Source organism: Micropterus salmoides, unplaced genomic scaffold, assembly GCF_014851395.1.
Source record: "Micropterus salmoides isolate LMB-PRFRI ecotype aquatic unplaced genomic scaffold, ASM1485139v1 Ms_hic_scaffold_19, whole genome shotgun sequence".
Lineage (NCBI taxonomy): Eukaryota > Metazoa > Chordata > Actinopteri > Centrarchiformes > Centrarchidae > Micropterus > Micropterus salmoides.
The window spans coordinates 13,890,589-13,904,575 of NW_024041039.1; the positions used below are offsets into that span (position 1 = coordinate 13,890,589).

General features: G+C 41.1%; 1 protein-coding gene across 5 annotated transcripts in view; it reads left to right on the top strand.

Annotated features, from left to right (window-relative positions):
• cdin1 (CDAN1 interacting nuclease 1) overlaps nt 1-13,987 on the top strand; it is a 52,467-nt gene that overhangs the window by 8,724 nt on the left and 29,756 nt on the right. For 4 of the 5 annotated variants that reach the window (XM_038729354.1, XM_038729357.1, XM_038729355.1 and 1 more), the window contains exons 3-8: nt 1,177-1,222; nt 2,230-2,294; nt 3,170-3,230; nt 6,322-6,394; nt 13,091-13,170; nt 13,534-13,583. In XM_038729354.1, the coding sequence (XP_038585282.1) occupies nt 1,177-1,222; nt 2,230-2,294; nt 3,170-3,230; nt 6,322-6,394; nt 13,091-13,170; nt 13,534-13,583 (375 nt within the window). The remainder of the gene's footprint in view (nt 1-1,176; nt 1,223-2,229; nt 2,295-3,169; nt 3,231-6,321; nt 6,395-13,090; nt 13,171-13,533; nt 13,584-13,987) is intronic. The other variant, XM_038729359.1, reaches the window with a different exon arrangement.

Genomic DNA, 13,987 nt, shown 5'->3' on the forward strand with positions numbered 1-13,987 from the left:
GTCGTAGGCCGATGTAGACTCAATATTTCAATGCAGATTGCGAGCTTTGGCTTCTCGTCAGCATTTACATACCACTCTCAGGTGACTCGTAATGAAAAGTCCATTAAATTTAACAATCAAGTGTACCGAGAGCAGTGTACGATGACACAAAAACACTTGAGACCATCACAGAGCAGTTTGTATGTGTATGTCTGTGCGTGCATGCATGCTTCTACTGCATGCCTTTTTCTTTACTTTTTGGTTGATATGCTGGGTGGAGGTATCTATCATCCAATTAGAATAATATCTGTCACTGCTTTAAATATCTTCAACGCAAAGGATGCTTGGTGGATAGGGGAGGGGTATCGAAGGGGCTGTGGGTCCCTGTTGGAGCTGCCTGTTTTCCTGGTTTGCCTCTCTGCCAGGTATTTGACATTGACTGGAGCTGAAGATGAATGTAACTTATGGCAACCCATGGAATTGACCGACTCCTGGGAGTCCCAGCTTCCTGCAGTGAAAGTTTCCATTTTCAAAGCCCATCAGTTGCAGTGGGAGGGCTCAAGAAGGGCCCATATGCCAGCACTGACAGTGAAGCAGCCAAACCTTCTCTTACCCGCGTGTTGCTACACCGATCAAACAAACAAATACACACACTCACAGTGGTCAACTCCTTTGCAAAGAGACATCTGCCATACCAGGGAGTTTAAGTGGCAGTGAATGCTGTGCTTCTCTCAGCGATTGGGCTTGAATCCTATCAATTATTTGCAAGAATGTCATTAAATTCTCTACAATTTTGTCATGCTTTGCTGTGAGTAAGTGTTCTTGCCTTCTATGTAGGTTTACAACAGCAGAAAGTGCACTTCAATTAAGAACAACTTAGCATTTAGCACTCTTATGGGAGAGAGAAAGCGGATGGAAGAAGATGGTATGTATGAATGAGTGAAAGAAAAAAAAAAAACTAGCTACATTTTTCTCATCTCTCATACCACACACAACCTCCCCCTTCCACCCACACCCACGCCATCATGGCAGGAATCCTTTGTCAGAGGTGTTCATCTGGAACAACTTTGCCACACTTGTTTTCATGTTCTTTTAGATTACAGGGCAGCTGGCCCCAGCTTTGAAGCTCCCCCTCTCCCTTTGTCTCTGTGCAATGCACTCTGGTAATTAACTTTGTCCTTCTTTTATTTGTTCCAGTCACTCGCAGTCCACTCTTCTGAGCATCTTCTCCCTGGAGTACCAGGTTAGAAGTTTTCTTCCTTTGTGAGCCCTGACAGGTGCCTAATTGAATGATGAATGTCCCTTTATTTCTTTGTAATTGAACTGCCAGCTCTCTGATTGGTTTGGAGGAGCCCCCCCGCCATACCCCCGTTTATTTCACCACCACCACCCCCCACCACCACCACCCCCCTCCTCCTCCTCCTCCTCACGTTCACGGTGAGGGCCCTTGCCTGTCTGAGCCTCAGTGGATGTCTGCCAAGCTTTCCCATCCATCTGTCTAATAACATCTAGCCCCTGCTTATTTGGTGGACCTGTAATAAATTATGCTAAACCATTATTATTCTGACAATAATAATTTCCCCGTGTAGTGCGGCTGCGTGTGCTAAATGTTTGCTGACTTGCACTGTCACTGCTGCTTTCCACGGCTGACAGCGGATGATGATAAATGGCCGCTGCCGCCAGTGGCAGAAGGCAGCACAAGCAGAAAATGGAGTCATTTATCATCCCCCTGACAGGTGTCAGTCACACTGCCTGTCTCTGTGGAATTACACTTTTTTGTGTGTAGTAGTTTTTAAATAAGTTGTTTTTTAACCAATGCTCTTCCTCTTTTACCCCCTGTGCTCCTCCTTCTCAGTGAAGATTGCGAATGAATTGCATGGAAATGTCAGAGTGTAGAATGTGGAATAGGGTCATTGTTTGATCGAAAAAGGGGAAATGAATACAAGGTTTGAGTGAGTGGGGGTAGGGGGTTGAACAAGGTTGCCTTGGCACACTTTGACCCCCAGTGAACTTATTGAAATGAAATTACTGGGACCCAAGATGTCTTGCGCTTGTTGATATACAATAGAGCGTGAAAGAGGAGCCAAAGCTGAAAAGTGCATTTTATTCAAGTGGACTGGAAAACTGTAAAGCTTTTGCAAAGTGTATTCTATGGAAATACTTTTTATTCTAGAAACAAACATTATTATTAGTACTATTATTATTATTGTTGTTGTTGTTGTTGTGACATCTGTGTTCTCTTTGTGACAGAAACGAACCAAAAGAACAATCTCAAGACACCATGCACCAGATGTTATTGAAAGCCACTACCAAAGGTGCTGTATTACTTTGCTTTGTATTGCTTTATTGCTCTTCTCTCTTTCGTTTATCTTCCTCTTGTCTCTGTCACTGTTTTTTCTTGTTTTTTTTCTTTCTTTCTTTCTTTCTTTTTTTTTTCAAATCTCTCCCCCACTCTTGCATGCTCTCTGTGTCTTCCCCATTCTATGACTGAGGAAGGGACTTTGGCAAGTGCCTTCCTCAGTCAGAGAGTAGGTGGGCCGTCATGACAGATATAATCTTCTTCAAACAAATCACCACCCTCAGGATTCATTCCAGACCTCCACTTGCACCTGCTAAGCTAAAGCTCTGTTCTCCATGTCAAATTTAAAGCAGAAAAATAAATAAATAACCAGCCATTGGACATTTGCTTTACACAGGCTTATGATGGGATGATTATCTGTAATTCAATGAATAAGGACAAATTAAAAAAAAAAAAGAAAGAAGAAAAACAGGCTGTAGGGTAAAAAGCCTCTTTGCATATTGCAATTAGCCTTTATCTAGCTTATTAGGCCATTGTTCTGGGGAAAACAAGGCTGGATAATGCACTTCTAATCCACTTACAACAACAAACCTCAGAGATGATCTGGGTAAGATCTGGGGAGAGCAGCAGTTTTAACTGGCGAGGGAAAAAAGGCTTTTTGGGCAGCAGGGGTTAACTAACTATCATATGCTTGTCTGGCTTTGAGGAAATTTGAAGCCCTTCAAGCAGTGCTGTTTTAACCGCACCAAGCCTGCCATATGCCACCTAGGGCAAAGTCATCAGGGACATTAGCATGTCTTGGCTAGCCTGGTCTAGTCCCCTCTACCCTTCTGTCTGCCTTAGTGGGCCTTTTTTTTTTCACTTCTGTTGTTGTTCTTTTTTATATTGAAGGTATCTGAGTGAAGCCAAGGCACATCCCACTGCTCCCGTCCTGCTGGAGCTGGCCATTGAGGTAATAGCACAACCTTTAGTTTCTCTCTCTCTCTCTCTCTCTGTCTCTCTCTCCTTTTTTCTCTTTTGTTTGAAAAGAAATCTCTGCTTTCTTTTTTCTATAAATGGATAGGTAGAAGTTGGCTGCAGTTTTTTATTTTCTCCCTTGTCTGTTAGTCATTATCAAAATTGGTAAAATGATCCGCTTCATTATCAATTATTTAATGTAATTAGCTCTCATCTCCATTAAGCAGATGTGAAAATACTTTTTGAGTTTTAGTATGCAATTTTCCAAATTGCACTTCAGGCAGAGTTGCTGCTAACTGTGGACAGGTGAGGGCAGGGTCATTGGTTAATTCTTCTCTTCATCACTTCATCATTTGTTTACTTAAAGAGGTCAGTGTATGATTTGAACTCTGGTAGCTGTAGGTATTATTTAGGTATAGGTTGTATTTACACATATAATTATACATGGATGTGAACTTAAATCCAAGTTATCAAAACTCAAACAGCAGGTGGTGTTTGTTTGTTTGTTATAAAATAGTCTTGTGCTTTAAGCACTTAAATAATTCACATGACCAGGTTTCTGCCTTTCACATAAATGAAAATGTATCTACTCAGTGGCCACTAGTGTTTCTTGGATTTTGCACCTGGTCTGTAATTCCATTAAGGTAAAATATCAAACAACATTTCCAATACATTATGGAATACATTTTAGATTATTATGCTATTTTATACTGCATATCTGCATGTTTTGTGAAGCCAGATACTGAAATGTTTTTCACTTATTTATTTTTTTGTCATTTGAATGCATTGTTATTTTTCCAGGTCCCTCTTACTTGGATTGTTAGAATAGGCTGCATAACCTTTTAAAATATTTAAATGCACGTTTGAATTTTTATTGGTGCTTACACCAGGCAACGAGATTTGAGGGTTTCTTAATCTAAAATCAGAGTAGTTCACATGCATCAGTGGCACCTCAAAGCCAACTGCCATTATTCATTCTCCATTTAATTGACACATGATTTTTTTTCTCCAAAGGATTAAATTCAGCTCTGAGATAACTGTCTATGAACCATTTAACTGTCATTTTAATATGCTACTTAACATTTAAACTAAGCACTCATGGTCTCCCAGACCGCTAATTGATGTAGTTTCATCCCTTTATGAGACAATATATCTCCAACAGAGGGAAATGATTAACAATGATGAAAACTCTTCATGGATTTATTTTTTTTGCCCTCTTTCATGAATGAGGGTTCTAAACTCGACATTTGCTGTTTTTTGCATGCTTTATGTGGAGCTTTATGTAAAGGTTACTTAAACATACAGGGTTTAAAACAGCTGCTGTTATGCTGTACATGACACCTATTAGCTTTGGGGGCTAATAAAACCCAAGTTTAACTAAACAATAATTGTTTTTTGCAGGAATTCGAGGTTCTGTGAATCTTGGTCACATGTTAAACTCATGAAGTGATGCATTCTGACTTGAGAATGGAGATGGACGCATGATTAATATGAAAATTAGGGAGACGCAAGTACCTGAACTAATCAGGTGGTCCTTATTCAGGCTGGGCTAGCGTTGGTAATGTTGCCATTTTTCATGTGTCAGCCCAGATGCAGGTTACCAGGAATCTGATGCTCTCTTGTTATCCAAAGGTGTGAATGGAGAGCAGGCCAATAAGCATAAAGAGGGAAGGATTCAGAGGAGAGAAGAAAGGGAGAGAAAATGAGAAGGGTTTGGGAGAGGGAAGAGCGCTATACTAGCTGCAGGCTGCAAATGCTAAGTCTGAAATGTTATCAAAGGCCTTAATGAACATATAAACTCTGTGCTCATCCCTTAATTATTATAGACATATTTGGCCTTTTTTACAAGCTGCCTTCTTTGTGCAATATTATGGAGATGTTAACAAATACCACAGGCTTGTAAAAAGACATTATTTAGAGAGAAGCCCCTCTGCTCCGAGCGTTACCAAGAAGTATCAGAGAAAAGATGAAACACACCATTCTCACTATAGGCTGAGGGCAAATTCACTTTTAGTCCCCGATTATGTTAAAGAGAAAAAAAATTATCTTTAGCTGCAAGAACTTTGTACTTCGTAACGAGCTGTCTAGGAATGGCAGTCTTCAAGCAATATTTTAATTCCCTCCTGTGAAATTCAGTAGGGAGTGACTTAATGTGTCTTCTTATTTGCGGGGGAATGTATATATTGTTTAAACAAAGGTCAAATACAAAAACTTCGCTCTATACGCCACGTTTACTTTTTAAAGCTTATACATGCCTCTGAACATTCGTAACTGCTTTTTAATTCTAACACGTTCATAGTTAATATTATTTATGTGTGGAAAGGCATTGAGCTACTAAGAATATGGTCAGATAGACACCTGCAGTATAAGTCATTAGTGCTCCCTTACCTGTCAGGGATTTTTCTGCACTCAAACCAAAAACATTGCATTGCTCTCAAGGTGTCTTTTTGTTCAAAGAGTGCTGCAGCCATAGGTTCTATCTTTTCTTTTACGGACTGCATTCCCACAGTCCCTCCGGTGTGTCCTGTTGATTCCTACACTTTTGCCTTGGTGATCATCCTATGATTAAAGCTCTCCATTGTCTGTAGCCTGGGCATAGTGTGTGCCGCTTTTTCATACAAGATGAGAGGCTACGGTTGTCCGTTTGACAGAGGCGAAGGCAGTTCTGCTGGGTAGCTTGGCTGCGTAATAGGCGATCCCTTGTTCCTGTGGGAAAGGTTATTGCAAAGCAAGGCTTTCATAGACCAATTTGCACACGGATTGTCGAAAGTTAGGTCAAGGTTTGGAAACGCAATAATATAATTTAGAGCCATTACAATCATTATTATCTATGTGACATCAGCCAAAGGTAGACTGGCCGTGTAATTTCAGTGCCATCATTCTTAAGGTCTTTGAAATATGTTCGCACTTCCAACTGCAGGATTTAGTCTGAAGTTTTGTAAATGGAGTAATTCTCCAGAGAGGAATAACAGTTCCACTATACCTGTGTTTTGAAGTAGCATTAAATCCCATTGACGCAAAAGCAAGGTTTTTATTAAGGTAAATTCTCTTCTGTTCTTATTTTTTTTTGTTCAATCTATGTAAAGGTGGATCTGTCTCCTGCACTGATGGCTCGTATCATCCTGGACAGATTCCTTCAGGGCCTCGAGGGTGGAGTGTGTGAGTAACACTTTTCCATTTTCCACCCTGTCCATTCTATCATTCCCCCCCATCAGTCTTAATTGTAGCACTTTGTCTTTTGAATCCCTTTCTGTTTGAGTCCCAATTCCAGTTGTAGCTGCTGTATTTTCAGCTTGTCCAAGCCTAATGAGAGACAGAACACATTTAGTAGTAGCTGCATCCCAGGGCACATGACTGGCAATTAAGCACTGGGAGGACCACCCACCTCTCAACTGCAGTGTGGATCAATGCAAGCTTACCTCATCAGTGTTATTTATACCACCCCTGATTTCTTTTCCTCACCCTCCTTCATCCCCCAATGCATCCATCTACCCCCTACCTTCTCTTCTTCCCTTCCCTTTCTCCATCCCTACTGGCGTCCTCTGAGGAAACTGAGTTGAGGAAAAGTGTAGCAGAAAAAGCAAACCTTCCTAGTTAGCACTGATGGACACACTGCGGGAGAACAAAATTTCCAGATGCAAATATTTTTGTTGAACATGTCAAAGAGATTGTCCAGAAATTGGGTGAATTATTGTCCATGCACATATTTCTTTGGCACAAATACTGGCCTAATTTACAGTTTCACCTTTTTTACATGTGACTTTTTTTTTCCTCCTTTGGGAACTCCCAATATCATTCCGTATCATTTCGATGGGCCTATCCTGAGGATTGTGTGTCTGTGCAGTAGTCAGTGCTTTGAGAGTGAATCGCATGATGTCAAAAAGACGTGCTTCCAATTTAATCAAGAAAGAGATTAAAGTGGATGTGTGTTATTTTCAACTTCGCCACAGCACAGCCATTTGTCAAAGTCAAAGAAGTGATTGCTTTGGACCCACCGTTATCCACTGCCTGTCAAAATACTAGTCTGAGCAGCTTGTAGAACAGGGCATTCATCCAAGAGAAGCGCTCCGTCTCACATAATAGCGCATTGCATCCCTTCATCTCCATACAGTGAAAACATGCTTTATTATTGCTCAGAATAGGTTTGTAGCAGATGAAACTTCCTGGATGATTGTTGTTTAATTTCAAAACAGTGATGTAACCATGCAGTATCTCAGTGTTTGCAGGCTAGCAAGTAATGCCATTGTCGTGGTTCTCCTTGTAGAAAGTGATTTGACAGAAGCTAGATGGCTTTTAAAGGACTCTCATAAATCCAAATCAGCATGTCTAAGCCAATACAAACATTATGATTTAAATCAGATCAATATCTACTATTGTACCTGGTAAAATAGTTTGACTGTTACCTGCTATACAAGTATGACACATTTTCAAATGATGATGTCATTATACTGTACCTTTCCTCTGTTGCCAGCTGTAAAGTCACTTACTTTGACTGTGGCTTCTGTTTTGACAGAGCTCCTCTGCAATGTCCTCATGACCTGCTTGGCCTTTGTTTTTTTTTTGTTTTGCTGCCCGCATTGGGCTGCACGGTCAAATCGTCCAATCTCCCTGCGTGTTAGACTCCAGTAATGTGCTGCCATTATGAAACAATGCAAGGATAATTGTCTTTGCTGGCAATTAGCTAACAGGTTGGTCCAGTGCTATTGTCAGGCATATCCGTCATGCCCCCCTCGAGCACCGTGCTGTGCTTCAGTGTGCATGTGTGTGTATTTGTGTGGTTTTGTGGGATTCCAGAGAGAGGGCGGGCAGGCACACTGCAAAGATCAATAGACTTCTATATAAGGGACATTACCCCCAACTGGGTGAGTGGCTTGCCTTTGCCTAGCACCATCGTTTTTTTTATTTCCCTTCTCTTTCCCTTTGCATTTAAGAGACACAGGAATGGGGCCTTTGGGACTGTGGAATATATGTACAATCACTAGTGCTGGATCAATACAGACTTTTAAATTGTTTTCTGTCCCTTCCTTGTTTTGTTTTGCTCGCTTGTTGTTGCCCCCTCCCTTCTTCCCTCCCTCCATCCCCCCTTCCCACTAGCAACACACACCACCGCCTCACCTCAATGTGACGACACCACCAACAAGCGGCCTCCCGCCTCTCCTTGCAGTAAAAGTATTGGAGAGAGCATCAGTCAAGCAGAATGAAAGACTATCTGGTGGCGCTTGTAAATAAATCAATACATTCAAAGTAGTTTTATCACGTACTGAATATGATATCAACATCCATAATGCTTCTTGTCTCACAAAAGCAGACCAGGCAGTAGGGGAGGAAAGGTCACAAGTACACTTTTACACTGTTTTTATCCACTATTTTAATGTTACAAAAAGGTGCACTTAATAAGATTTTTTAGGAAACATATTGGGATTCTGAACCAGTTATCACAGCTTCACTGTATATGCCAGAATTCCCTTCAAGGTTAATAGGAGACACTGAATTTGATAAAAGAAACACAGCTAGGGTAGTAAAATTTTTTTTATTAAGGTTGGAAGGAATCTATCTATAAATGATACAATTGCTTTGTGAACAGCCGTATTGTCATTCCAGCTCTATAATGGTAAATACTACCTCTTAGAAGTTGCTATCAAGCACACTGGGGGAGCTCCTGCTCCTTCTTTTCCCCTTCCTGCTATCTCTTCATCTTTTTCTCTATTCTTCCTTTGACAGGAGTTGATGTGCCTCTAGATTTAGACATACTTTTTTTGAGGAGGCAATTTTGCTAGCTATTTGACCTTTTCCATTTTCCCAAGGCCCAGCTCCAGATTAGATTGCTGCTCCATGTTTTGTAACTATGTGATTCGACCGCCTTTAAGATTTATTGTCACATTCCTTTACAGAAGCCTTGTACGCAAGGTTATAAATGTCCTGTGTTTGATGTTAACACTGTGAGAATGTTAGCGTCTACTATGATCCTTTGGTTCCTTGACAGAATTCATAATAGCTTCAGTGTTTTGCAGATCAGACATGTTGATAACTAAATATTGTATTATTTCTATCCAATAAAATCTCAACTTCCACTATGATTGTTATGGTTCCTCCTCTCTTGTCTTCAAGTGCTCCTCTCTTTTCTCTCTCACCTCTCCACTGTGGTAAAGCTGGTGTGTATATGCAGCCTTTTTTTATTTTTATTTTTTTCAAATAATGAGAGCAAGGGCACTTCATTAGTAAGACGGGAGGGAGTAAAAAGGCAATGGCAGGATGAGTGTTTCTGTGCGTGTGTGTGTATGCATGCAAGGGGTGGGTGCAAGGGAGGTAAGCAGCAGCGTGGCACTTCACTTGACAAGTATACTAATTACTCCTTTTCAGCAGAGGAGCTCCAGTCAGCCTCTGCCACAGTCTAATGGCCTGACCTAGGAAGCCTCTCTCTATAGCAGAGCCTCCCCAGATCTACTATTACTAATGCTGCACACACACATAGATGTGCGCACATACACACACGGAAATGTAGTCTCATCTCACCGCTATCAGGGAGAATCAGGTGGAAGCAGATCAGTTCTGCCCCAGTAACCTCTTCAGGGACTGGGCTCCTCCTGCACAGGAGATACCACCTCGTATCATCAACTAGCACCTACACACCACTACGGATAGCTTGAAAAAAACACATTTTTTCCACCTTACTCTCATCTCCCTCTCTCTCTCTGTTTCTCTCTCTCTTTCCCATCTTCTGTTTTTTTCAATACAGGAGGATAAATTTAAAAGGAGTAAATTGGAAAATCAAATGAGGGCTTTAGGCAGCCGCAGAGATTTGCAGAGCTGTCGGCCAGCGTCGTAGAGCCTCATCCATCATGTCCCACAAGTAGTCAATTCCTCTAGTATCTGTAAATGTTTTCAGATATTAGCCAATTTATATGCTCCGAGATTCATCATGGAAAATCAGCTTTAGCGGCGCACATTATCAGGACCTGTCTCTCCCTTGCTCCATGAAGTTTGATGAACGAGTGCCCCTCCACAGCTCAATGGCTTGTGCATGGGGAGTGTGTGTGTGTGTGTGGGGGGGGGCATATAGAGGAAATGGGTAAGCGTCCCCCCATCCGTGGAAAAAAGTGGGTTTTTTAATTAATAAACAAACTTGCAGAGGAGCTCATCAGTGTCAGGGGCAATAACAATCGTCATCCGTTATTGTTTATTATGGTCCTCCCGCAACAAATGTTGCTATCTAATGAGGTTTCTCAACATTTTTTTTGTTTGAGATAATGACTTTTTCACCCTAGTGGAGAAAGGAAGAGTAGTTACAAATGACACAAGTGAGCAATGAGAAATCAAGTCAAGGTTATGCTGCTGTTACCTTGCCTTATATAGTTTATCTTGTTTTGGAGTTGCTTATGAAAACAGGCTTGTGATTTGTTTACACTGGTTGTTTTCTTTAGCAAATCCCAATGGAGGCGTAGCGTTTCACATCTATTATTCTCCTCTTCTCTGTTCTTTCTGTTCAGATGTTGACGGTGTGATATGGTGCCTTAGTCAGAATTTATACCAACATGGGACAATTACAGTAAATTTGGTGAATGTTTACAAGGTGCAAAGTCGTGCTGCAGGGCTTTGTTCTCTGTGTCTGGTGTTCTTCAGATTATTCTTTTTATTTTCCTGCATGTGTTTTATGTGTGCGTCTGTGTATGCCTTGAGTGTGTGTGTGTTTAAAGAGCACGGCGTGTGCGTTTGTGTGTGGCAGAGAGGAGCTCAGGGTGTCATAGAGGAGTGCTGCCGTGCAAGGCGGGGGCGTCTTTAATAAATGTATGCTGATGTTGGAGGCTGCAACGATGCGAGGGATGCATGGGCCCTGTTGTTATTTACTGCTGTGTTTGTGCACAGCAGCGAATCCTGGGCCTGCAAATGGCATTACAGCCCGTGATGAATGAGCATTAGGGTAAACTCATTTTAAAAGCATCCTGATTTATTAGCGGCTTGGCCTTCCATTTCCATCAGGTCAATGCTTGGCTGAAATTCCACAATGTCGGCGCCAAGGTCACCTCTTTATGGCTATTTTTAACCCCATCGCTCAAAAGGGATTCTATCACTTATTATGACCATCTACCAAAAATATCAAAGGGCTAGAGAGACAAGGGTACAGAGAGAAAGAAAGAGAGAGAGAAGCCCAGTCCTGGAAGTGTGTGTTATTTGAGAGACCAAAATGTGGTGGTGGTCAACCTCCAATTATGAGCGCTAGTAAGACAAGAGCTTTAATGGCTACCGTTTGCCTTCGGGGAGGTTTATTACACTCTACTGTTTTGCAGAAGCAGCGTCAAATCTATAAAACGACCATTAGGAAGAGGGAAAAAATCAATCAAAATGCCATTAAAGTGGAATAAGTTGCCAATATTGCTGATGTGGTTGCGGGTCCTTTGATTTTCCTTCAGATTATTAGGCACAGTCGAGTAGTGACTTTGTTAAGGGAAACCAGTGTTGTTGGGGAGTAATATGTCTCCTGGCTTCATAAAGTTTGCTGCCTCATATTTCCCGCTTTATTGATTATCCATTATCATTTGTCATGAGGTGTCCTAACTCAGGGGGAAAATATAACCCTCTTTCTTCACCGCCGCCCGCACTGCACAGGAGCATGGTATGGATCTGCGTGTGAAGGTACCAATCTCAGAGAAAAATGAGCAAAGAAATAAAGCACAGCTCTGTGCCTTGCAGCTCTAAGAGGGAGTGTGAGGTTATGGGGTGGGCTGGGGGAGTACCGTGGCTGGGAGAGACTGAAACAGAGAGAAGGTAGCAAAAAAAAAAAGAGGTGGCAGAGAAAGATGGAGACAAAGAAGAAGAAACAGAAAAAGAGGAGGGAGCTCTGAATGGGCTTTGTTTGTCTCCATCCTCCTCCCTCTTTATTTCATCGTAAGGTAGATGAGGGATCACAGCACTGTTTGTCCTCTCTGTGATAGTTTTCTCAAGGAGTAATGCCTATGAAGAAATGCAAAGGGGGAAGACAGGACAGAAAAGAAGGGTCTTCAGGGTTTTTAAATGTTCTTCTAAATCTCTTTCTATTAATGAAATACATTTAACAGACGCTTAATGATCCAGTCAGCATTTGTAAATGTTCACCCAAGTGTTTTTCAATTGATTCTTTTTCATTTGGGTGTTTTTAAGTCCCTTTTTTATCCTTTTTTTTTTTTTTTTTTTTTTTTTTTTAAAGAAATCTTCGAATAAGCTGTCTTGTTTTTAACAGTTATATAATTTTCTAGATGAGCTTGGGAATCTCTGTGCAGTGTTGGTACAGGCACCATCCATGCCTGAAATGTGAATAGAAACATTCCTTGTATTGTCTGTAATGCCGCAAGTCTGTCAGGACCATGTATCACTAAAATGGCGTGCCTCAACCATTTCGTCACACAATGATACAATCCATTTAATCCAAATCTTTTTAAGAAATGATTTAAGGAATTTTTTGCTGTTGCAGTACCAGCGAATCAATCCAGCAGGCTTTCCTTTCTGATTTATAATGTTAGTAGAGCAAGAATGGGGATGAGAGATGCAGAATAGTCAGCGTTCATAACATAGATAAACTACACGGGGCTCCTGTGCTCTGGACTGAAACATTTATCTATAGAAAATCTGTATAGACACAAAGCAGCCATCTAATGGACTAGTGTGGAAATACTGCACTAACAGTGGCATGTTGAATTACAGTATGTAAAGCCTGTCTTTTTTCTGTATATTTTCACAGTTTGCTCTCAATTCAATGCAGCAGTTAGATTTTTTTTTGCCATTGTGGACAAGCTAAATTATTTTATGTAATTTGCATGTTAATCATTATGTGATTTTTGTGTTTGTTTCTTCCACTCTCTGGCCTGTCTGTCTTGTTCTCAGACTCTAAAACAGTCCTCAACAGCATGCTCAAGGAGCCGTCATTAATTCCAGACCAAGTTTTGGCCAATAACGTCTACCAAGTAAGTGTCTCAACTTTTTAATTTAAACTGAAATATTATAGGAAATCATTTTGTTTTGGGTCATGGAATGGTGTATTTTGAATTACTTCAATTCAATTTTATAAAGTTTGTTGCCCTATTCCATGTAACAATTCCACTGCTTAAGTACAGTGAGTTTTTAAGTGTTATTGTACCACCTGGCTGACTCAGCCGCTCATGTTTGCTGATGAGGTCACGTGAGAGCCGGGGGGTCATGCCTGCCAATCTGCCAGCATCTCCTGTGTTTTCTCCTTTCTCCGACACTGGATGGGCTTCCTTCCCTCACCTCCCTTCCACCCGCTCACCCTTTTTGCGCGCCATAATATTTCTTCCCCCTCTTTTCAGTGCACAATAAATGACTGCTGTTATGGACCGCTGGTAGACTGCATCAAACAGTATCCTATCCCATAAAATTTTAAGCCTGAAATTGACGAGGAGCTATTGAAGGGGATGAGATGTGTCTGGCTTCACCTGACATAAAAGTTCTGCTTCACAGAGGAAGTGTTTCATCCTGCCTGCCATCCCACTATCACTGATACAGGGGCTGGAAGGCGATGGAGGAAAGAGGAGGAGGAGGAGAGGATAGGCTGATCTAAATGCATCCCCATGTGCACACAGTGGATCAGACCCAATGTTCTATGATAAAACAAAAAAAATTATGATTCATAAACCTCATGGTGGTTGATGTTTTCTTTTGTTTGGTATTTTATTTAAACCAGTTGATTTGTTATTTTATGTTAATTACAAAAAATATCATTTAATTTTACACGCAGAATTTTTAAATCCTTTTGAATTTTTC